This window comes from Xyrauchen texanus, chromosome 14 (assembly GCF_025860055.1).
Source record: "Xyrauchen texanus isolate HMW12.3.18 chromosome 14, RBS_HiC_50CHRs, whole genome shotgun sequence".
NCBI lineage: Eukaryota > Metazoa > Chordata > Actinopteri > Cypriniformes > Catostomidae > Xyrauchen > Xyrauchen texanus.
The window spans coordinates 46,969,438-46,993,501 of NC_068289.1; the positions used below are offsets into that span (position 1 = coordinate 46,969,438).

General features: G+C 37.6%; 1 protein-coding gene across 3 annotated transcripts in view; it reads right to left on the bottom strand.

Moving 5' to 3' along the window:
* LOC127655197 (carboxy-terminal domain RNA polymerase II polypeptide A small phosphatase 1-like) overlaps positions 1 to 24,064 on the bottom strand; it is a 48,918-nt gene that overhangs the window by 12,529 nt on the left and 12,325 nt on the right. For 2 of the 3 annotated variants that reach the window (XM_052142846.1, XM_052142848.1), the window contains exons 1-2: positions 3,919 to 7,362; positions 2,014 to 2,115 (exon numbers count right to left, since the gene is read on the bottom strand). In XM_052142846.1, coding sequence (XP_051998806.1) covers positions 2,014 to 2,115; positions 3,919 to 7,125 — 3,309 coding nt within the window. In that variant the 5' untranslated portion in view covers positions 7,126 to 7,362. Of the gene's footprint in view, positions 1 to 2,013; positions 2,116 to 3,918; positions 7,363 to 8,258; positions 8,414 to 24,064 lie in introns of those variants that run through there. The other variant, XM_052142849.1, reaches the window with a different exon arrangement.

Below are 24,064 nucleotides of genomic sequence, written 5' to 3' on the forward strand. Positions count from 1 at the left end.
TAATTGGTATACAGGGAACTGCTATTTGTCGACAAACTAATTATAGAAAGACAGCGGGAAGTGTATATTATAATATATATTATTTATTAACTGGCTTTTAAAAAGACTAGACAGGAAGGTTGTTGCATCTTTCTCAACTTATATGGCAACACATAATTAAAGGAAAATTGGGGGTGCATTACCATTAAAGCGAAAAAAACAAGCATGGGACCAAAAAACTTTTCCTCATCAATGAGGTATTTGCTTTGATTTCGTAAAATATCGAAGAGTGTGTGAGAAAACGGAGGTATACTGTTTTCAGTCCAAGTCAAGATTAAAGATTGCAGACTTTAAGTGTCAAACATCTGCCACAGGTAATTGTTTCATTTGTTCTGTGTAATTGTAATCTTACAAAGCAAAGTCATATTTTTCATATAGCCCATTTATACAAATTGAATATAAATCTATCTCACATTGGCAACTTGAACTTCATGATACTTAACCCCAAATAGACATTAGGTTCTGTTAATATATTGTTCAAAATCTTTATCTCTGTTGGGTTGTTTTGTTTCGAGGGAGAGGTAACCATATCCCTTACTTCGTTTACAATAATAAAAACAATCTCTTAATTTTAAAAGGTCAATGCCATAATAATATTTTAATATACTGACTCGATTGCAAAGTAGATTGGCAACAGCAGTCATGTTTCAGATCATTTGTGATTCACTCTTAGGGATTTCATTTTCTGGGGGTAAATCTCAGGTACTTAATAAGCAACATCGCCAATTTTTTCACAAAAGAGGTACATTTCTTTGTTAAATACTCAAACCAACCAAATATTTCTACCACATAGAGATTTGAAGATATTCAAAATAACGTCAAACAAGTGAAATGTTACAATTGACCCCTACCACGGTGTCAGTTGAAATATGGTGTGGGTTCAGTTGGCCTTTCTTAACCCAGACATATCTTGAGAATCATTTTGTGCATGATTTTCATGAAAAACACACCACTATATTGTAATGCATTTCATTTTATAAGCATGGGTTGGTACAAAAGATGAACAAGTGATTAAGCAACAGCTGATAACCGTGAATGTATTGGCCAACATATGAAAACAACATTAAATGGAAAGAGTATTTCAGTAACTATTCAATATGTTTTTTGTGACATACATACATTGCACTATCATTAGTGTATCCTTTTTTTAATATTTTGCAACACACTTCAAATATATTGCATTTAGTACTTATTCAGTGGTTTTTGGTAAAATTTTTTGTTGTTGTTCTTGTTATATAAAATTAAAGTTTGCAATGTTTCATCTTCATTTTAATTCATCTTTAAGCTGGTTGGTTTGGTTCATGGCTAGATGTCTATATTGAAGAATTTTGAAATGCCTATGGACACTCCAGCGTAGAGGAAAACAATTATTTTCTGCCTAGCTTTGCCAAACTTAGCACATAACATCTTGTTGATGTAAGCAAGAGGAACATTCAACCATAAAGAGTCAAATCAGGGATTGCTGCATTTCTCCACGAAGTGTATGCATGATGTGTGTAAAAACAAAGAGTAACAGCATCACAGGTCAGCAACATACCAACTGTGTCACCAAACAGAATTGCATAAATAATGATTGTCTTCTGATATGTATTCATTTGGTTGAACAAACAGATTGTCTAACCTCAAACTGACTTTATTAGTGGAGCTAATGTTGCGGGGCTTGCCGGTATGCTCGGACAAATGTTTTGATAGAGCCACAGTTTTTACAACCGACACATGGTTTACTTATAGTTGTTTCTGCATATTAAGTGGTAATTTATATTTAGAACAGAAAAAAATGACACACTTCAGCTTTAAGGACTGAGATGTGAATGTGGCTCAAGCAACACTGTTAAGTGTCTAGCTATAACATGTGTCAAGTGTATCCAATGACCATGATGTGCCAGCAGCACATAGCATGTGACATATAGGTAATTCTCACCTGCTGCCAGTTATAAACAGTTAGAAAAAAAGAGATCAACACATTTGGCTTACCTTGAATGAACTGTGGACTAGTGTTTCATCCAGGTCAATAACTACACAGATCTTCCCTACATCTTTAGACTTTATCTGAGGAAGAAGTGGTTTGGCTGGGACCTGTAATAAACATTCCAAGGACTCTGGTAAATAAGTAGCTTTGTTGGCATTTACTGCAGGCTATTTTACAGTAAAAATGGCAGTTAGGTTCTTACGTCACAGACATTATGAACAAATCAGTAAAGAGGTTAGGCATTTAAAAAAGAAAGAGAGTAAAGAGAGATGCATCTGCATATCAGTGATAAAATACACTTCATTATCAACATTATAATTTATTATTAAAGCTTAATTTTAGACATACGAGAATCCATAAGGGGGCATAAGATAGCTCTTTGAGCAATAGCATTCCATAAGCAGAGGAAGATCAAGTGACAGACTGTAGCTGGGGTGAGATTGCAAAGTCACTGGCCAACCATTCGTCATAAGAAAAATTACACAGTGCATGCCTGAAAATGACTCTACCCTATGCATACAGAGTTAGTCACTGAAATTCAAATTTGTGTCTATAAATGCATTCATTCAATCTTTGTGTGTCTCTTGTGAGTTTAATTAATTGTCTAATATGGGGCAGACTGGGCTAGCTGTCACAAGGGGAATCTCATAAGATTTGGAGCCGAAAGTCTAATTGTGGCTAATTGTGTGATTTCTCTTGAATATCATACATTTATAGAATATTTCTTAGCCATAATAATGTTTTGATGTTTTTGTATGTTACCTTTCCATTTTTAATGTTTAAGGAATCTCTTTGTTCTTCATAATAGTTTAACATTTATATTTTTGCTGAAAGCCTATAATAGGCTGTTTAATGAAGATTTGTGATTGTGGAGGTGGGATAACATAGGAAATCGACCCCCCAATATATACATGAAACCTAATGCTACAGGTTTAATGGCAGGTTCCTTTGTGAAAATGTACCTCATATATTGTGACCCATTATTGGGGCAAGTTTTCACAAAAGGTCAACATGTGTTTAATGAACTGAATCTTTTTTCCTGGGTAAAATATGTGAAAATGTTCAATTGCCTTTTTTCAGTATGGGTATGGGGCTAAGCAGAAATTGTCTTTCAAAAATAAACCCATCCAGGTAAATATTCACTGAACTAAAAAGTGTGATGATAGGCCCCAACATATCAGTATTATATCAATCACACTGTGCTGTAGATATTGGTATCAGACTTAGACACTGAATTACCCATATCTGTTGACCACCACAAAATCCTAAAATCTGTCTAAGAAAATTGCCTCTAAATCCCCTAAGTGTGTTTAAACTGAGGTTCCCAAAAATCAAACTCGATTGATTGCAGTGGGCCAAAAGTAAACGTTGTATATATCAAACTGTATTATTTTTTATTTAAATATTAATACTGCAAAACACACAGAACTCTAAAATTAAAATCATCAAATGTCCTATACTTGAACAATGCACATCATTGATTTTAATGTCATTTTTATGCATTTTGTGTATCTTTCTTTAAACCAACTACGTTCTGTCAGGCAGTATTGAATGCCCACCTCCGACTTTGGAGCTGGCCAATCATAGTGAAAATTTTGGGATGGCACCTGGGATGGCCAATGGTGCTCACTTATTTTAAGGTCATTGAAGTATGCGCATATACATAAAAAAAAAGTAAATCACTTATACTCTCTACTTTTAAAATAAGCTATAGTTTTTGTAATACAAAAATAAACAAATAAATGTTAAAACAAAAAGATTAATTAAAAATTAAGAGCTGCATCAATGCCATATTATTTTTTCCCTCTTGTCATCTTTGGCAAGGCGGGCTAAATCAAAGGTCATCATGGGCCAACTTTGGCATGCAGGCCCTAGTTTGGGCACCTCTGGTTTAAAGGATTTTTAAGTACCTGCTCTATGGGCGGAACACAGAATTCACAGTCGCAGATATCTGAAAATTCTTCATCATCAGATGCCTCACTGTCCTCATCACTCTGTTCAGAGTCTGTCTTTTTCTGATCAGAGTTAAAGTATTCTTCCTGCTCACATTGTTCAGGTGCCTCACTTCTTGCAACTTGATGTATAAGCTGCTCTAATTTAGCATTTTGCTTGTTTAGCTCTGACAGACTATCTGTTCCATGGGAATGGGGGATCTCAGAGGTGTCTTTTGGCTTAATATAGGCCTCTGATGTGTCTTGCTGACAAACTGATTCACAAATCTCAGGACTGTCCGATGCTGTGTTTGACTGTTCCTCTAAAGCACATGGTATGGAGAGTATCTGTTGATCAGCAGGAGGCATGTCTTTGCCATCTTCGGGTTCTTCAGCACATGCCACAACATCTTCAAAGTCATACATGGATGTTTCATCTTCAGTAGTTTGAGTTTCTCCACAATAAGGTCCATAAGCTCCCACTGTTTCATCAAAGATATTCTCATTTTCATAGATCGTAAACACAGATTGAGGCTCTTCTATGATTTCTTTGTTTTCAGATCTGCAAAGTTCAGATAAGTTCTGACTGACCTCATACTCCAACAATGTATTTTCTTTATAAAGGGATTCCAAAGCATAAATTCCTTGACAAGTGCTCTTTACAGAACAGAACTCTGTGGAATCTCTCGATAAATCCTCGAAAGCATCTTCTACCACTGCTTCAAGTCCATGACCTTCAATGGCTCCAAAACAGGATCCTTGCACATGCATGTCACCATTGTGTTCAATGACCGCTTCATTTTTAGGGCAAGGTTCATTGCCCTTTCCTTCCTCAAAATGCAGTGTGCAACTCTCCCCAATAATCTTAGGCCTATAAGCTTGGGTTTCACAGACCTCACCTTGTTTAGCACAAGGTTCATCGATTTGACCTGGTTTAATGCAGAGTCCATCATAAAGAGCCTCAGCATATGTTTTATTGCTTTTCTTTCCTGTGACTTGTTTCTCAGAGTCAATTACATGTTCTTCCACATAAGCATCCAAGACTTCCTCAGTATACATGTCAAAGGTCTTGTCATCACCTTCTTCAGGATACTCATGTGACTGTTGAATCTGAAAAGAGGTCTCATCATCCTCTGAAAGAAGACCGAAATGTTTTTCCTTCTCAAATGCTTGATCTAAGATTTCAAATGATTCTGATTCATCAACAAAACTTTTAAAAGACTCATCCGTTTCAGAACTGCCTTGGCTTTTGCTATCATTGCAGTCAGCATAGTCCTCCTCGCTTGACTCATCCGAAGAACCTTCTGCTTTGGTGACTTTTTCCATGGAATTACCCATGTTAGAGTGGAGTTCAAGAATGCTATCCTCATCTCCTTTGAGCTTAAAAGATTGAGGAGTTTCATCGTTAAGATATCCCCCTCTATCCTGTTCTTCACACTTTTTACAGAGCTTCCTACAGTTATCCAAAGCTTGAACTTCAGGCTTAAAATCTGCCCCAACTTCAGGGGTTTCTAACTCTTCATTTGTCTTACTAGGTTCTTCTCTATGATCAGACTCTTGATTGTGTCTCAAAAGATCGGTAAGAAATTGTGAAAGCCACCGAGACTCAAAGTTTTCCATTGATCCAGAAAACATGGTATCACACTCAGATGGTTTCCTTTCCTCAGTCCTGTTAGTGTGATAATCACATATTTCATGGAATTTTTCAGCAGGTTTGCTTTGATGTGGGCTCTCAGAATGGTCAGGATTGCATTGTTGATGGACGTTGCATTTCTCAAAGTATGTTCCACAGCCTGTGCATTGTTCTAGAGCGTTAACACATACAGTAGAGTCTTCAGACGATTCACTGTGCTCAGAAAGTTGGTAACATTCTTGATGAAATGGCAGTCTTCCCTCTGAATTACCATCAGTCGGGACATTAAAGGTCTGGCTACAATCAGTACTCTTCAATAGATCAACGAAACACTCTGGGTTGTTTAGCAAAGCTCTCTCATCAGTGGTGTCCATTTGCCTAGTAAGCCGTGTTTGCTCAAGGGACACACAGTGGTCAGATGGCTTACTTTCTTTAGATACTTGACACAGTTCAGGGCATTCAAAATGTATGGCATGGCATTCGGCAAGCTTGTTTTGATTGTTAAGCTTAGACTGTTTAGATGTATTATGGTCTTCAGAATCTAGTTCAACTACCAAGTTTTGATCAAATAAGTTGTATAACTCAGATAGCAGAGTGGTATCCTCTTCTTCAGAACCACTGTCCTGTTCTGTGGATTCCTGATAATCTGGGTCATATTCAGAAAGCGTTTCTTGATCTGATGGATCAAATTGTGAGGACTCAAGAAGAACTTGTTGAAAAGAATCACAAAGATCTGGATTTGTCTCAGATAAAGTTAACTGTTCAGGATCATCTTGTTGAAAAGAATCACAAAGATCTGAATTTGTCTCAGATAAAGTTAACTGTTCAGGATCATCTTGTTGAAATGACTCACAAGAATCTGGGCTCATATCAGATAAGATGAACTGTTCAGGATCATCTTGTTGAAAAGAATCACAAAGATCTGAATTTGTCTCAGATAAAGTTAACTGTTCAGGATCATCTTGTTGAAACAACTCACCAAGCTCTGGGATCGTCTCAGATAAAGTTAACTGTTCAGGATCATCTTGTTGAAATGACTCACAAGAATCTGGGCTCATATCAGATAAAATGAACTGCTCAGGATAATCTTGTTGAAAAGACTCACAAGGATCTGTGCTCATCTCAGATAAAGTTAACTCATCTGAGCTCATTTCAGATAAAGTTAACTCTTCAGCATCATGTTCAGAAACCTCACTCTGATCACTTTGTTCAAAAGCAATGCTTAGATCATCTTGTTGGCTCATTTCAACTAAGTCAACCGAAATCCTTATTTCAAAAGACTCACTGTGCTCAGAGCAGCTGTCCAACAAAAAACTGTATCCAGATGAACCAGCCTGATCATGCTGATCTGAAAATTCACCATCGATTTGACTATTTTCAATGCAAAGTCCATCTGTTTTGTTCAGCCCGATGGCCTTTTGGTGCACAGAGTAGTCAATAGGCAATTCCTGTTCAGTGCACAAATCAGTTGCATGTTCCAAAGACTGTCTTTCCTTTTTTGGATCTCCTTGTCCAGAGACCTCAGAATGATCAAAGCACAGTTCAGTAGGCATGTTTACCTCCGTGTCTGAAGATTCCAAATATTTAGTTGCTAGTATAATGTTGCTTTCAACAAAAGACTTCCTTTCTCTAAAAGATTGGCAAAGTCAGAAGAAGTGAAACACTCCATACATTCTTCCATTGGTTTGCTCTCTCCACAAAGTCTGCAACAAGAGTCAGAAATGTGTGTTTGCAGAGAGGATTCACAAGGCTGAAGGGATTTGTTGAGCCCACAGCCTGCCTGAGACACAAGCAGCAGTGTGCACATTGACATGACGGTAGGGTTGAGACTTTACTGAACCCGCACTCATCCCGCCTTCAGGAGACCAACCGATTTATTTTGGTGCTACAGAGACGTGACAAATAACTCCTGCCATATCAAATCACTATAAAAAGCTTAAGTAAGGCATAAATCTGAACCCGACACTTAGAAAGTATTGACACTCGATCTGCTTTTAGTTGTTTGCAGCAATGTATTTTTTCCCCCAAATTATCAATTCAATGGAATCATGAATGGCTTTGACTTTGCCAAAATTTTAGGCATACCTTTGTATCAGATTCCAATTAGTTGCAAATTAGCTGAACCGATAGCTTCTGTTTTTCCTAAATCAATGCAGTTAAATGGGGTAAATATATCTGTTTAAAAGATAAAACAGAGATCAGGATTTATACATGAATAAGATCTAAGCATTATGATATATTCAAATTTAAAGAAAACAAAAACGGAAAATTCTTTCATTGTGTACTTGCTCACATGATGTTCCAAACTGATTAGCCTTTTGCTCTTCCATAGAACACAAAAGGAGATGTTAGGCAGAATGATAACCTCAGTCACCATTCACTTTTATTGCATCTTTTCCCCCATACAATGACTTTAAATGGTGACTGAGGTTAACATTCTGCCAAACATCTCTTTTTGTGTCCTACAAAAGCATTCATAAATGTGGACAAGTTTTGAACAATGTGAGGGTGATTTAATAATGTAAAAATGCAAATTTTTCAGTGAACTTTACCTTTACCTACATGAGGTTTCAGTTTCCTCACTATCACAGCTGATCATGTGGCTCTTGATTGTTAACTGCCCAGTACTCAGAGAATGCAAAAAAAAAAAAAATAAGAGGTTACAAAAACCTGAATCAACTCTTACTTTTGAGATGGTTCCATTCTCTTCCACCAGGAGTGGGGCGTTGTTATTTACGGGCACGTGATCTACTTCGTCATGGCACAGGCAGCAGAAGAGACTGTGGAAAATACCACGACTGCGGGGTTTCTTCGACGAGGCTGCAGCATGTGGAGGGGTACCTGGGAAACGAGAACCACATTATGTCACACCCACCACTATCCTGCTTTTCGTCGCCATATATCTTTGCATACATGATACATTGGCTAGTTCTGACAGCAAATGCCTCACATCAGGGGTCTTTGTTATGAGATAACTGTACTGGGATGTAAACGACCGGTAATTACGGTCATTAAACAGCAAAATTATGGTTCACTTGAGTCGCATCAAACACAACGGGGCAATGCAAATATTTTTCGTAAATAACAACCTAAACTTCAGCCTTTTCCTTAAACTAAGCTATTGCATAACTTCAGAAAAATATCGCACAATTTACGGCCATGAGTCATAATTAGAGCCCGACCGATATGGGATTTTTGAGACCGATACCAATTTTAGAAGGGGAAAATTCACAGATTACCGATGTGGTGGCCAATATAGTTCATTTTTGAGCTGGAATGAAAACAGACCTTTTCTATGAGGATTGTACACCGATTTTGCACCAATATAACTATGCAAATGTACTCAGGAGGCTGCTTTCTTAAACAAATATTTTTATCAAAGAATATTTGACATTATTATTATACATTGTCAACTAATTCTAGAAATTAACATTGAGAAAATAAAGAATAAATTAAAATACAATAAATAGCTAAATAAACATCAGTACGGTATGTTCAGTATCAGTTTGCTGACCATTTAAATAAAGAATAAATTAAAATTATAGCTAAATAAACATCAGTAATGTATGTTTAGTATCAGTCAATGGCTGACCATTTAAATAAAGAATAAATTGAAATATGATAAATAGCTAAATAAACATCAGTACTGTTTAGTATTAGTCAAATGCTGACAATGCTGCCAGTCAATTAGGGGCAGGTTGTAAAACAAGAAGCATTTATACTTGCCGAGTCAAGAGATAAACAGCGGCAGTGGTGTTACACCGTATTCTGCTATACAAGTTCAGGGGAAACTTTCAACAGTGGAAAACCAGACTTTTAAATATGACATTTTGTAAATGCAATGACTGTAATTGTTCGGTTGAAGGAGGTAACAAACTGCGAATGCTGAACAAAACAGTTTGGTGAACACATGTATACACATTAACTTCCACACAGCTGACAAGTAATGAAAGTAGCTATGTGGTTAGCTAGTTAGCTATAAGCTCGTTGTCACAGAGAGAAAAAGATGTACTTTGTTTATTTACTTTCCAGCACAGTGCCTCAAAAACTAGGTACCAACATAGCGTGAAATCAACACTTAACAGACACAGTCCACCACCACACCATTGCCTGCTGTGCTGCAAAAAGATGCTCTGATGTTTACCTTTCAATCTGCTATGTTATTGACTGCACTGACAAATGACTGTATAGCTGATACAGATGAGATAAAAATGAGTGACATGGTTGTCAGGGAGAGGTTTAACGTTATATTAGTTATATTGAAAGGGGGAAATGATGGGGTCATTGTTTATTAACTTTCCATTATGTATTTTATTTTGAATTTCTTTCAAAAATTCTGTTTTGTGGAACATGAGGGTGAGGAAATAATGTCAGAATTTTCATTTTGGGGTGAACTAAGAGGTGAACATGGATTTTATTAAATGAAAACACATGTCTGTCACACCCATGCGTTCTCCAAGACTTACTTCATAATATGAGCTTCACAATAGTCTTAGCTGCATCATAGGATCCTCAATAAGAGCGCTTTTGAGCCTGTACTGAAATAAGTTTATGTCAAGCAATCCCAGGCTATTTGCTAATAAGCTAGATATTTGTCACCAAATACAGCAGACAGAGAAATAGTCTCCATGAATAGCGACACATTACAGGGAATCCACGTGATTATGGATCTATGTTGGGCTCAGGACAACAACAGACCCCTGGGAAACTTACAAGAGTTAAACAACAGTGACGAAAGCTGGACTTTGCGATACAAAATCTTTGACAAATTAGGCTGTGGCTGGAACGGTTGAGGCCGCTGTCAACGGGAGGGCTTAACTTGCCACTCAAAATTCAAACTAAAAGCTCAAATAACAAACAAAGCTGTTATAATAAACAAGTTTGTTAGAACATATTGTACTATTGATTTAATTACACTGGGGACTTTGTTCCAAAGGTTGTCTTTGTTTTTGCAGCACGATCCTAAAAAATAATAACTGTTCACCATTTCCCTTGAGATAGCATTATAATTTTTACTTCAACAGAATTTATATTTAAAAATGTATTTTATTAGCAGCATAAAAAACAAAACTGCATAAAAATGCATTCAAATGTGCATTCTGAATGTTAAATGGATGTGATTGTTGAAAACTTGTCGATACTTATTTAAACACCTCTGATTCGCCATTGTATTATTGCATTAAAAATTCTCTACTGCTGCTGCAAATTTTTTTGTTGATTTGTCTCCTTTTGACATGTCTTTCAACATGGGCGGCTCAGGAGGTAGAGCGGGTTGACCATTAATCGCAGGGTTAGCGGTTCGATTCCCACATGACTCCACATGCCGAAGTATCCTTGGGCAAAACACTGAACCCCAAGTTGCTCCCAATGGCAGGCTAGTGCTTTGCATTGCAGCTCTGCTGTCATTGGTGTGTGTGTGTGTGTGTGTGTGTGTGTGTGTGTGTGTGTGTGTGTGTGTGTGTGTGTGTGTGTGTGTGTGTGTGTGCGTGCGTGCGAGAATGGGTGAATGAGACACAGTAAAGTGCTTTGTAGAACCGCTAAGGTTAAAAGGCACTATATAAGTGCAGACCATTTAACATAAAAGTTGCCCTGAAAACCAAACTTAACCCAAAGTACATAAATACAAGGTGCCAACCCATCATCAGGATATTAAACATGTCTCTTGGCCTTCAAACATAAAACATACATTGACTTGTCAACGAGCCTCCTTCTAACTCTGAACCTAACTGTAAGCCCATGTGACCCCAAAAAAAGCTGCTGACAGCGGTTAGTGATGGCATTCACCACAAATATAGAGCACTTACAGCGCACCATAAACGGAATCATGAAAAAAAAAAACTTTGTTGTGTTCCCAGCTTGGGAACAGGGTTGAATGGATCAACCATATGTTTATCTCATACCGTATGTGTCAGTAGTTCTCAACTAGCTTACATTGGAGGGTTTTTTGTACAAAAGTAAACAAGAAAGTCTTTTAAATGTATTAAGATTAGGACTGTGATTAATTATAAAAAAATTATAATCATTCCCCCTGACCCTTTTTTGGGTCCACCAGTTGAGAATCACTGGCACATGATGAAAGAACATGACATTTGCAGAAACCAGTTCTGATTGAGCAACAAAATTGATCTTATAAACAAACCAAAAAATATCAAATAAAGACTAGGCTGGTGAAGATAATTCAAAAGAAAAATTTTATGACATGCTGTAACGAGCAAGAGGTTGGGATCCTTTACTCTGTGGCTTATGCAAAACATTTCAAAAGCTGATAATGTGGTTGCGGCTTTCTAAAAGGAAGCACTGCACCACCCAGGTCAGTAAATTTTGTTCCACATAGCTAAAAGTAGCTTATCTAGGTCTTTTTTAAGAGGGCCTCACTGCTATTCCAATCCTGACGGACAGAGGTCACTCAGCATCTGGCTTTACGACCGTGACATGTGATCCCGCATTACAATCTCACAACTTGTTTCACGTCACCCCTTTGGGCAGAAGGGCAGCAGATTTGGATAAAATTGCACATAATTTACATGGGTCTAAAATCAATACTGGTCCTGACTTTTTTCTATTAATCCTTTATATTTTTGCCTATTTTAAATAGACATGCATTATTGATGGGCTATATAAATTATAAAAATATTTCTCAAAATGTTTTAAGACTTTGTACGAAATCATATATTTATGTATTTGCTCTTAAAATGAAAAAACTGTTTATTTATTTTTTTAGAGGAGCTATAATTGTGAGGGACCATACAGACATTATTGACATGATTGACAAGCATATTCAAGATGCAAGAACTAAAATACAGTAAAGGTCTAGTTCAAATTATCAAGGCATGTTTGGTTATGCAATGATATTAGTATTTAATCACATTTATTTATATAAAGGTTAAATATAAAAATGTATACTTATAAACAGTGTTGGGTTTAATCTAATTACAAAGTAATTAGTTACTGTAATCTAATTACTTTTAGTAAAGAAATATTGGTGTAAAGCATTACATTAAAATCTTTGTAATCAGATTACAGTTACTGACTTTCAATGCATTAATTACTTTTAAGTACATAATAGGATTATACTTATTTCTAATATATTATTTATGTGGAATACATTAATTATGGCCCACTAACGAGTCATTGTGAAGGAGAAATGTGAAGTGCTGAGTGTATGACTTGTGTGTGACAATGAACAAGAAAGAAATATAGCTCAGAGTGTAAAGACGCTGACTACCACCCCTGGAGTTCGCAAGTTCGAATCCCAGGGCGTGCTGAGTGACTCCAATCGAATACAAATAATTTCATATTCGCAATACAGCATATTTTTATACTGTCACAACCAGCGTTGGGTGTAATCTAATTACCAAGTAATTAATTACTGTAATCTAATTTCTTTTTAGAATAAAAATTAGTGTAAAGCATTGCATTTTTAATTATTGCAATTAGATTACAGTTACTGCCTTTAAATAAGGTAAATTACTTCAAGCACATTATTTGGGTTAAGCATATTTCTAAAATACCATGCATAGCATGAATTATGCTAATATATACATCTGTTTGCATTTGTCACTGCTGACAACACACACAGCTGTATGAATTGCATACAAAAAACAAAGAAATATAGACAGACTTTTCTGCGAAAAGTGTTTCAGAATGTAGGCTAACTTTAAATAAATTAGTAATGTGATTACTTTTATGTTGAAATAATCAGTAAAGTCAGTAATCTGATTACAATTTTAGAGAAGTAATTTTGTAATATGTAGTGAATTACTTATTTTGAGTAGCTTACTCAACACTGGTCACAACATAATCGTAATAACATCCCATGATGACCATTGCAAATACGTATATTGTAAATTGTCCACCTCTAAACTCATAAATTGAGTTTATAGAGCAATTCATTAATTTATATGCTGGAAGAAGAAAAAAAACACTACATTAAAAAACTTTTTAAATATATATTTGCTTTTTTAGATTTATTTTCACTGCTATTTATTTGAAAATATAACAAAAAGTTAGTTTTTGATGTACTGAATTACAATAATTACCAATACAATGACTAAATCTCACTTTCAACAAATGAAGAAGCTGCTAAAAGGGGTCAAATTTACCCAATGGTAAAATACATAAAGTGGTCTGAACCAGAAAGTAAATGCTAGGCAAACAGAGCACATACTAAATGGACATGTCTTGCCGCTTCAATAGAACTTGGAGAGAACGAGAATCCCTCCGGGGGCCCCAAAGAACTCTTTTTCTCTTTTCCCCCTTCTTGCGCACTCTCACTGGAATGCAGCCATATCTCTGGCCCATAACTCAGCTGCACTGTGCCCGGCCAAGCCAAAATAGGAACAGGAAGTGAAGTCAGAGCTGCCGCAAGGCAATGGCGATGGAAGGCCAACAACTGAGCTTTCTTTGTGTCCCGCCTTTACCAGATCATGTTTCCCATGCAACAAAACAGGTACAGAATAGCGATGGCCTGGGAACGGCATGCCGAGGTAATCCACAATGCCATGCAGACAGAGAGGGATTCCAATTACAGAACAGATCCACTGACCCACTTTGCCAGGGCTGTAACACCTTACAAGACAGAAAAAAAAGTGACTGCATCCAGACTTGCCAAATAAAAGTGGGGTCAAATATATGTTTTAAGGTACTGTCGTATTTTACATCACGATACTGTAGAGATATTCTTACACCAACAATCAAACATTTTAGTTACATTTTTCACACATATTTTTTATCCAAAAAGACATACAGCTGCATTAGGTCAACAAACACACAATTACTTGAGCAAAACGCAAACTCATAACAAGCTAAGAATATCATATATGTCAATAACTTTATTATTTTTTCATATTCTAAGGATGTCCAAACAGATTCTCTGTACAGCTAGACTGCCATGGTTTTCATGTAATTAGAAACATATTGAAATCAAGGTATACACTACTCACTCATCACCTTTTTTTAAACTCTATGGCTGTACTTTATAGTACAGCCATATAACTTCAATGGCTGTACTATAAAGTAATGCAATAAGTTCAACACTTGATGCATAAAGCACCAAAGTCCAATAAAGATGAATAAGAAACAATACATTAAACAAAGAATTGCGCTATTATCGTATTGCAACACAGATATTGATGTAATATCTCATCGCATTGGATCCCTGCTGATTCACTCCCCCACCGCAAACGCAGTCTTTGCTGTTGTCAATCCCAAACACTGAGAATTGACTAGGGCAATGCTTTGAAGCTTGGCCTTTCTAAAAATAGTGTACAATAACAAAGTGGCTAACAGGTGCTTCCAGTCCTTGCCCAAAATATATCCGATGGTCCTAGACAATGTCTTGGCACGCTTTTCACGGGGTCACACCAAAAGCTAAGCCTCAGTAAACAACATTATCAAGTAACATATCTTCAAAGTAAACACGTAAATTAGTGCAGCCAAAATAATCCAGGTACTAAATGTTTTTTTGCTGTTAGGAAGGCTATTGCTGAATTACAGAATTAGTCCAGGGTTCTTCGTGTTTGTGTAGCCCGATCCAGCATGTCACAGTTTAGTCAAATACCAGTATCCAGGAAAAGAAGTCAGTCTGATTTAAGGGATTTCTATTTCTAAAAGGTATAGTTCCCCCCAAAAAATAAAGAAAATGGTGATTAAAGCTAGTATTTTGCCTTACCTTTAAGTTAATTGAGGAAAAATTATTATTATTTGTAAATGAAAAATGATAATTTTTGTTTATAAACAGGATGAAATGTATAAAGAGCGTCTGTCAGGAAAAAAATAAATAAATATATATTTATTTACAGAGTTGGGTGTATTCGATTACAAAGTAATCTAATTTTCATTACAAAAGTAGTGTAACATCTGATTTTAAATTCTTGTAATCTGATTACAGTTACTGACTTTCAAGTAATTACTTTTAAGTACATTACTTGTGCTAAAGTATTATGAATATTACATTTAAAATATTAATTCATTTGTACCTCTGTTAGCGTTGTTGTGACTGCTGAAGGGTGTGCAACAATGAATGAGGAAATAGACATTTTGAAAACCAGACACTTTTCTAGGAAAGTGATTTAGAAAGTAACTTAAAAGTATAATAATTAGTTATGTGATTACTTTTTAGATGAAGCAATCACTAAAGTAATCTGATTACATTTAAAGAATAAATTTGTAATCTGTAGTGAATTACTTTGAGTAATTTACCCAACACTGTGTATATACAGTTATATATATATATATATATATATATATATATATATATATATATATATATATATATATATATATATATATATATATATATATATATATCATCCAATCGTGTGGCAGCAGTGTAATCTATAAAATCATGCATATAAGGATCAGGAGCTTCAGTTAATGTTCACATAAACCATCAGAATGGGGAAAATATGATCTCGGTGATTTCTACCGTGGCATGATTGTTGGTGCTAGACGGGCTGATTTGAGTATTTCTGTAACTGCTGATCTCCTGGGATTTTCATGCACAACAGTCTCTTAGAGTGTATAGAGAATGGTGCAAAAAACAAAAAACAACCAGTGAGCGGCAGTTAGGTGGACAAAAACAACTTGCTGATGAGAGAGGTAAACAGAGAATGGCCAGACTGGTTTGAGCTGACAGTTACCGTAGCCTTTCTCAGATAACCACTCGGTAAAATTGCAGTGAGCAGAATCGCATCTTAAAGTGTGACAAAACAGCACTAGTCAGCAGAAGCGTGCACACAGACAAACACTTCACGTGCCCATGCTCATCAAGAGGCCCTCAATGAGTGACACACATCAGTTTAGCAGCACTGCAGAGGATGGTTGTATGAATAAATGTGTCTCCTTTGCTTTGGTCGTGCTGTGCGGTTGAGCAGATGACAGTCTACAGTTTCTTTTATTATTAGTTGCGTTTTGCTTTCAGAACAATATATTACTTGCATGGTGTAAATAAAAAGTTACTACTGAGATTATCAAGCTGGCATACGTGGTCCTTAATGTTTGACACACACAAGACGGTGACTCTCAAATCAACATAATTAAAGATGCACTCATGCAGTAATTGTTTTCCTCATTACAATGACAGCAATTTTGAAATATATGTTAAAAATCAATCACTCACATGAGATGAAGTCTTCATTTTAGTAACCTTATTTAAGTTGATTTATTCTGCATGGACAGGGTCTGTCTGTTTTTCTGTTTGTCAGTCAATCTGTCAGTCTTTTTCTTTCTTTTTGGAGAAGGTTTGACACAAGAATTAACAAGGAAAATTAAAAATATCACAAAAATGTTGCAAACCCTAGATAGATGGCTGGTTTTAGTTGGTCGGTAAGCTGGTTTCAGAGGGGGTTTGAACACTTTTTAGCTGGTCAAGCAGGAAGAATAGCCAAGACCAGCCTGACCAGAGTCAGCCTGACCAACTAAGAACTCCCTGACCAGCCTCAGCATGACCAGCTAAGGTAAGCCTGACCAGCAAAAAAAAATTGCATTCAAAACCCCTTTAAAACCAGCCTGACCAGCTATGACCAGGCTGGGCGACCAGCTTAAACCAGCATTAGTGAATTAGTGATCAAACATTTGAAGGTCTGCCAACTCGATTAATATTCTGTTTTGAATACTTGCTAATTAATATTTGTAGTATTTGACAAGCAGAAAATCTAGGACTTCCTCATGAGCATCAAAGCACGTAGACACAAGACACAGAACGGCAGCATTTAATGATTATTTCAATGGCCTTGCAATGTAGTATGTACATACAATATTATGGTAGCCTACCATAAAACATTTTAAAGGCATAAAACAAAACACTCAATTTTATACAATATGAAACAAGGGTCCTGACTCCGTCTCTCTGGGCCATTTTCATGGCCTGAAAATGGTTGAAGACCCCTGCTCTAGAGACTGTAGCATGTTAAGATCCCAGGAGATCAGCAGTTACAGAAATACTCAAACCACGCCGTCTGGCACCAACAATCATGCCACGGTCTAAATCACTGCAATCACATCTTTTCCCCAGTCTGATGGTTGATGTGAACATTTACAAAAGCTCCTGTGTGTGTATATATATATATATATATATATATATATATATATATATATACATATATATACACACACACACACACACTTGCAGCCAAAAGTTTGGAATAATGTACAGATTTTGCTTTTATGGAAAGAAATTGGTACTTTTATTTACCAAAGTGACATTCAACTGATCACAATGTTGACATTAATAATGTGAAAAATTACAATTACTATTTGAAAAAAATAAAATAATGTATGTAAAGGGGTTCAATGGAAAGGAGGCGGCGAGAACCGGCTTGACAATATAAATAATAGTTTAATTATAAGCTTAAAAGACAACATAAACACACACATGACAGACAACATAAACACACACATGACAGACAACATAAACACACACATGACAGACATGTCCGTTAACGATCTCTCTCTCGTCGCACCACCGTCTGCCATGGCCTTTATCCCTCTTGGAGGCTTAATTAGCCTGATGAGGGACTGGGTGTGTATAATCACGACCCCGCCCCACCTCCGCCCTGCCACAACGTATTTCTTAAACTAGTTCTCATCAAAAAATCCTTGACAATCTGGCTTTTCAGTTTGTCCAAATACTCAGGTTACATTTCACCCCACGCTTCCTGTAGCACTTACCATAGATGTGGCTGTCTTGTCGGGCACTCCTCACGCGCCTTACAGTCTAGCTGATCCCACAAATGCTCAATTGGGTTAAAATCCATAACACTCTTTTCAAATTATCTGTTATCCAATGTCTGTGTTTCTTTGCCACTCTAACCTTTAATTTCAGTTTTTCTGTTTCAAAAGTGAATTTCTTTGCAATTCTTCCCATAAGGCCTCAATCCCTGAGTCTTCTCTTTACTGTTGCACATGAAACTGGTGTTGAGTGGATAGAATTCAATGAAGCTGTCAGCTGAGGACATGTGAGGCGTCTATTTCTTAAACTATAGTCTCTGATGTAATATCCTCCTGTTTAGTTGTGCATCTGGGCCTTCCACATCTCTTTCTGTCCTTGTTAGAGCCAGTTGTTCTTTGTCTTTGAAGACTGTAGTGTACACCTTTGTATGAAATCTTCAGTTTTTTTGGCCATTTCAAGCATTGTACTGTATAGCCTTAATTCATCAAAACAATGATTGACTGACAAGTTCTAGATAAAGCTGTTTCTTTTTTTGTTGTTGCCATTTTTGACCTAATATTGACCGTAAAACATGTCAGTCTATTGCATACTGTGGCAACTCAAAAACAAACATAAAGACAATGTTAAGCTTCATTTAATGAACCAAATAACTTTCAACTGCGTTTGATATTATGTGATTTTCTAGTACCAATTTAGCAATTTAGCATGATTACTTGATAAGGAGTTGGAGTGATGGCTGCTGGAAATGGGGCCTGTCTAAATTTGATCAAATTTAATTTTTACAGTGATGGTGCTGTTTTGTACATCAGTAATGTCCTGACTATACTTTGTGATCAGTTGAATGCCACTTTGTTTAATTAAAGTACGAATTTCCTTCTGAAACAGTAAAATCTGTACATTAAAATCTCTTAATTGTTCCAAACGTTTGGCCACCAGTGTATATCTGGAATGTTTAATCATGCCATGCTTCACTTAAGATACTGAATTAGTGATAAAACATTTGAAGGTATGCCAACTCGATTAATATTCTGTTTTGAATACTTGCTAATGAATATTTGTAGTATTTGACAAGCAGAAAATCTAGGACTTCCTCATGAGCATCAAAGCACGTAGACACAAGACACAGATGAAAATATGAGACATACTGATGGACACAAGAATTTTACACATGTTGGTAGGTTTTGTCATGTTTACTGTACAAGGCAAATCGAAAGCACTTGAAAGTGTTGTGTTCCTTTTATGTGGTTCAAATGAACTTTGTATAGTTCCCAGACTACGATGGCCCAGGGGTACACAGCACAAAAAAATTTGCAAAGCAAAAAAGCTGAAAACAAAATTAAATTAAGCCGCAACACAAATGAAATTAAACCAATAAACATAATGAAATGATCAAAAAAAGAAAAAGATTAATTTAATTGTGTTGTGGCTTTTTTGTTGTGTTGTGGCTTAATTTTATTTTGTTGCGGTTACATTTTGTTGTGTTAAACGATAAAGATTAATTTCACTATATTGTCGTTTAATTTCATTGTGATGTGGCATTTCGGTTATGTTGTGGCTTCATTTCGTTGTGGCTTATATCTGTTGTACTGTGGCTTTTCCGTAGTGTTTGTTTCTGTTGTTTTCAGCTTTTATTTGCTTTGATAATTTGGGTAACCATACCCGAACAAACGGATCTTTAGATTATGTATAGAAATTAAAGTGTGAAAAGATCCTTCATATACTCTTTTTCTTGAAGACCACAACAGTGTTCATTCATTCATCAAATCCACTTCTCAGAACATGATCTAACATTCCCTAAAGTATTGCTCAGGTGGTTTTCATGGGCATGTTTAATGCAGTCAGCATCAGAGTGCAATTGTTCCCGGCCTTTTTTTTTTTTTAAGAAAAGGAGGAACAAGTCAAAATACATTTTTGTGGTAATCAATATTATGCCATTGAAGCTGGAACATTCCATTAAGTATGACATTGTTTTAAATTCCCATTCATTGATACACCCATACAAAGTAGAATTTAAAATGTTAACTAATCTTTCCATAAACATAAAAACACTAAAGCATTTTTCATAAAAGTGTGATAATTAGGCCTAAAAAGTAATTGCAACAACTATGAATACAAAAAGTCTATTTCTTTCTTAATTAGGCTACAAGCTCCCGATTCCTTTTCAAGGACATCATAACTTACAGAACAATCCGTTTGATTTACATTCATCTGGTCAACCTGAGATTTAGCTACCTTGTTCTGCAACATTCTTGAGGACAAATGTATTTTCAGGGCAGGCACATCACAGAGGCTTGGTACATTTCCTTTATAACCATATCACTTCCTCATAAATATTCCAGTGTGCTTGCCATCACTTTCACCACTGCAGGAGTTAATCATATAAACTCAAAAAAAAAGAAACGTACCTTTTTCAGGACACTGTATTTTACAGATCTTTTTTTTTTAAGGGTTTAAACAATGTTTTCAATGCTTGTTCAATTAACCATAAACCATTAATGAACATGAACATGAACATGTGGAACAGTTGTTAAGACACTAACAGCTTACAGATGGTAGGCAAATAAGGTCACAGTTATAAAAACTTAGGGACACTAAAGAGTCCTTTCTACTGACTCTGAAAACACCAAAAGAAAGACGCCCAGGGTCCCTGCTCATCTGCGTGAACATGCCTTAGGCATGATGCATGGAGGCATGAGGACTGCAGATGTGACCAGGCCAATAAATTGCAAAATCCGTACTGCGAGACACCTAAAACAGTGCTAAAGGGAGACAAGAAGGACAGCTGATCATCCTCGCAGTGGCAGACTACGTGTAACAACACCTGCACAGGACCAGTACGTCCAAATATCACACCTGCAAGAGCAACAACAAATGCTTTAGTTACACCAGGAACGCACAATCCCTGAATCAGTGCTCACACAGTCAGCAATAGGCTGAGAGAGGCTGGACTGAGGACTTGTAAGCCTGTTGTAAGGCAGATCCTTACCAGACATCACCGGCAAAAACGTTGTCTATGGGCACAAACCCACATTCGCTGGACCAGACAGGACTGGCAAAAAGTGCTCTTCACTGACAATGTGCGGTTTTGTCTCACCAGGGGTGATAGTTATATTCACGTTTATAGTCAAAGGAATGAACGTTACACCGAGGCCTGTACTCTGAAGCAGGATCGATTTGGAGGTGGAGGGTCCGTCATGGTCTGGGGCGGTGTGTCACAGCATTAACGGACAAAGCTTGTTGTCATTGCAAGTAAACTCAAGGCTGTGTGTTACAGGGAAGACATCCTCCTCCCTCATGTGGTACCCTTCCAGCAGGCTCATCCTGACATGACCCTCAAGCATGACAATGCCACCAGCCATACTTCTCGTTCTGTGCATGAATTCCTGTTAGAAAGGAATGTCAGTGTTCCCTATAAAAAAGCTACACTTTGATGCTGCGCTGATTTAGTGCTTTAGGAACATCTTTAGTAGTGACCAGCTGTGAATGTGTGTGCAACACGTCAATGAAATTGACTAGAATTTAAAGCCTCTGCTGGTGACATCATCAGGATGCACCTGTAGCAGGGCTATAAACAGATGCGTCACAGGTGCATCGTCAGGTCTTTTGTCTTCAGACCACTCTGTGTGTGTTGTGCTTCTCAAGCTGTCAGAACTTTAATTTCCTCTGATAGGAGTTAGAATTTGTTAGGCAGTGCGCAGAAAACCTTTTCTCCTTTCCAAGAATGAGTGTGAAGCAAAGCAAGCAGTGTGTGTTCTCGTGTTTACACTCTATGGCTGAAACGGACACACACCAGTTTTGTTTTGAGTGTTCGGGGGAAGAGCATGCTGCTCTTGCATTAGGGCGGGGTGGGTGTGAGCACTGCAATCTGTTTACAGTCAAAATGCTTTGCACTCGTCTCGCTTATGTTTGGCCTCATGTATTCAGATACAAGACAAAGGCAGGCCTAACACAGTCGTAAAGCCTGACTGAGGCTCACAAAAACAAAGTCATAAATCTTGCTGAAAAAAAACGCACCAAAATCAAACAAAGGGAGTACAAAACCTTGCTCACTTTACAACTGTGTGAAATTCCAAAGGATCGAACTCTCAACTCCTGTTGGATGAGGCACTCAACAGAATGCACCTCAACTATGATGTCATCAAGAGTAGAAATACCTCGGAAATCCTTCTGTACCTTGCTTTCAGTGACTTTGCTCGTCGTGCATAGACGCAGTTAATCACTGCTCTCAGGTGTTGTCTCGTTGCACAAGGGAGTAACTGCTGCCAGGTGTTTCTATGAGGGCCCTAAGAACAGTAGAAAAAGGCTACAGATTTCCATCCTCAATGGTGTGATTCCCACTACCGTGAAACCGGAACAAGCATGTCTACTGTGGGAAGAAATGCAAATCTCTTGGTCAAAGGGGCCATAAAACATGTTCCCCTTCCAGAGAGAGATTTAGGTTACTACAGTGATACTTCCTGGTCCCCAAGAAGGATGGAGGGTTGCGTCCAATTTTAGACCTTTGAGGCTTGAATCGCTCGGAGGGCGTTCAAGTTGTAGATGCTAACCGTCAAGACGGTTGTGCCTCAAATCCAACATCACGATTTGTTGGTCAAAATCGATCTCATGGACGCGCATTTCATATAGAATGTCTGCCACAACACAGGAAGTTCCTGAGGTTCGCTATCAGGGGCGAAGCTTTCCAATATTGGGTACTTCCATTCGGTCTAGCCATATCACCCCGCACATTCACGGAATGCATGGATACAGCACTGGCTTTTTGCGATTCCAGGGCATCCGCATTTGGAATTACATAGACAACTGGCTGATACAAGCACAGTCACAAGAACTGGCATTACAGCACAGGGATATCATCTTAGCTCATCTGGTTTATCTGGGGTTGAGGCTCAATGCCAAGGAAAGCGTCCACTCTCCAACTCAGAAACCTACCTATTTATTTATTCGATCACAATGTGGGCACAATTGTCTCCCGCTCAAATCGTGTCCATTCAGAACACGGAAACGGTCATAAATGGTCGTCCAGCTCAAGGGGAATAGGAGGGTCATCAACTCGATTGGCACATCAACATGCCTTGAGTTGATGGCTGTATTTCTGGCTCTGAAATACTTCCTCCAGTATCTGAGAGGCTGCCATGTCCTGGTGCGGGTGGACAACATAGCATTAGTCTTGTACAAAAACCATCAAGGAGGTCTACGTTCACGCCAGCTGAACAGACTTGCACGGCAGATACTCCTTTGGGCCCAGGGAAAGCTCCTGTCAATCAGGGCAGATTATATCCCTGGATGCCTGAATGTGGGAGCAGATTTACGGTCCAGACAGAAAATACAGACGGGGGAGTGGAAACTTCACCCCGAGGTAGTGGAACAACCTGGTTGAGATTTTACAGAGCAGAAGTGGACCTCTTCGCCTCACAACAAACAGTGCAATGGGTCTGAACGCGATGGCACATACATGGCCCAGAATGCGCCTATATGTGTTTCCTCCAGGTTTCTCTGCTCCCGGGAGTCTTGGCCAGAGTTCGCCAGCAAGGATCCTGACTCTTTCTGATAGCGCTATGTTGGCCGAACAGGGTATGGTTCTCGGAGTTAATGTCTCTCCTCAATGGCTCGCCTAGGGCGATTCCGAACAGGAGGGACATTCTTTCTCAGGTGCAGGGCACAATATTTCATCCCTGGCCTGAGCTGTGGAACCTTCATGTTTGGCCCCTGAAGGGTACCAACTGAGGGACACTGGGCTTTCACCTGAAGTTATCGAGACCATAAGTGCTAGGGCTCCCTCTACTAGAAGAAGTTATGCCAATAAATGGGGTGTCTTTGAAAAA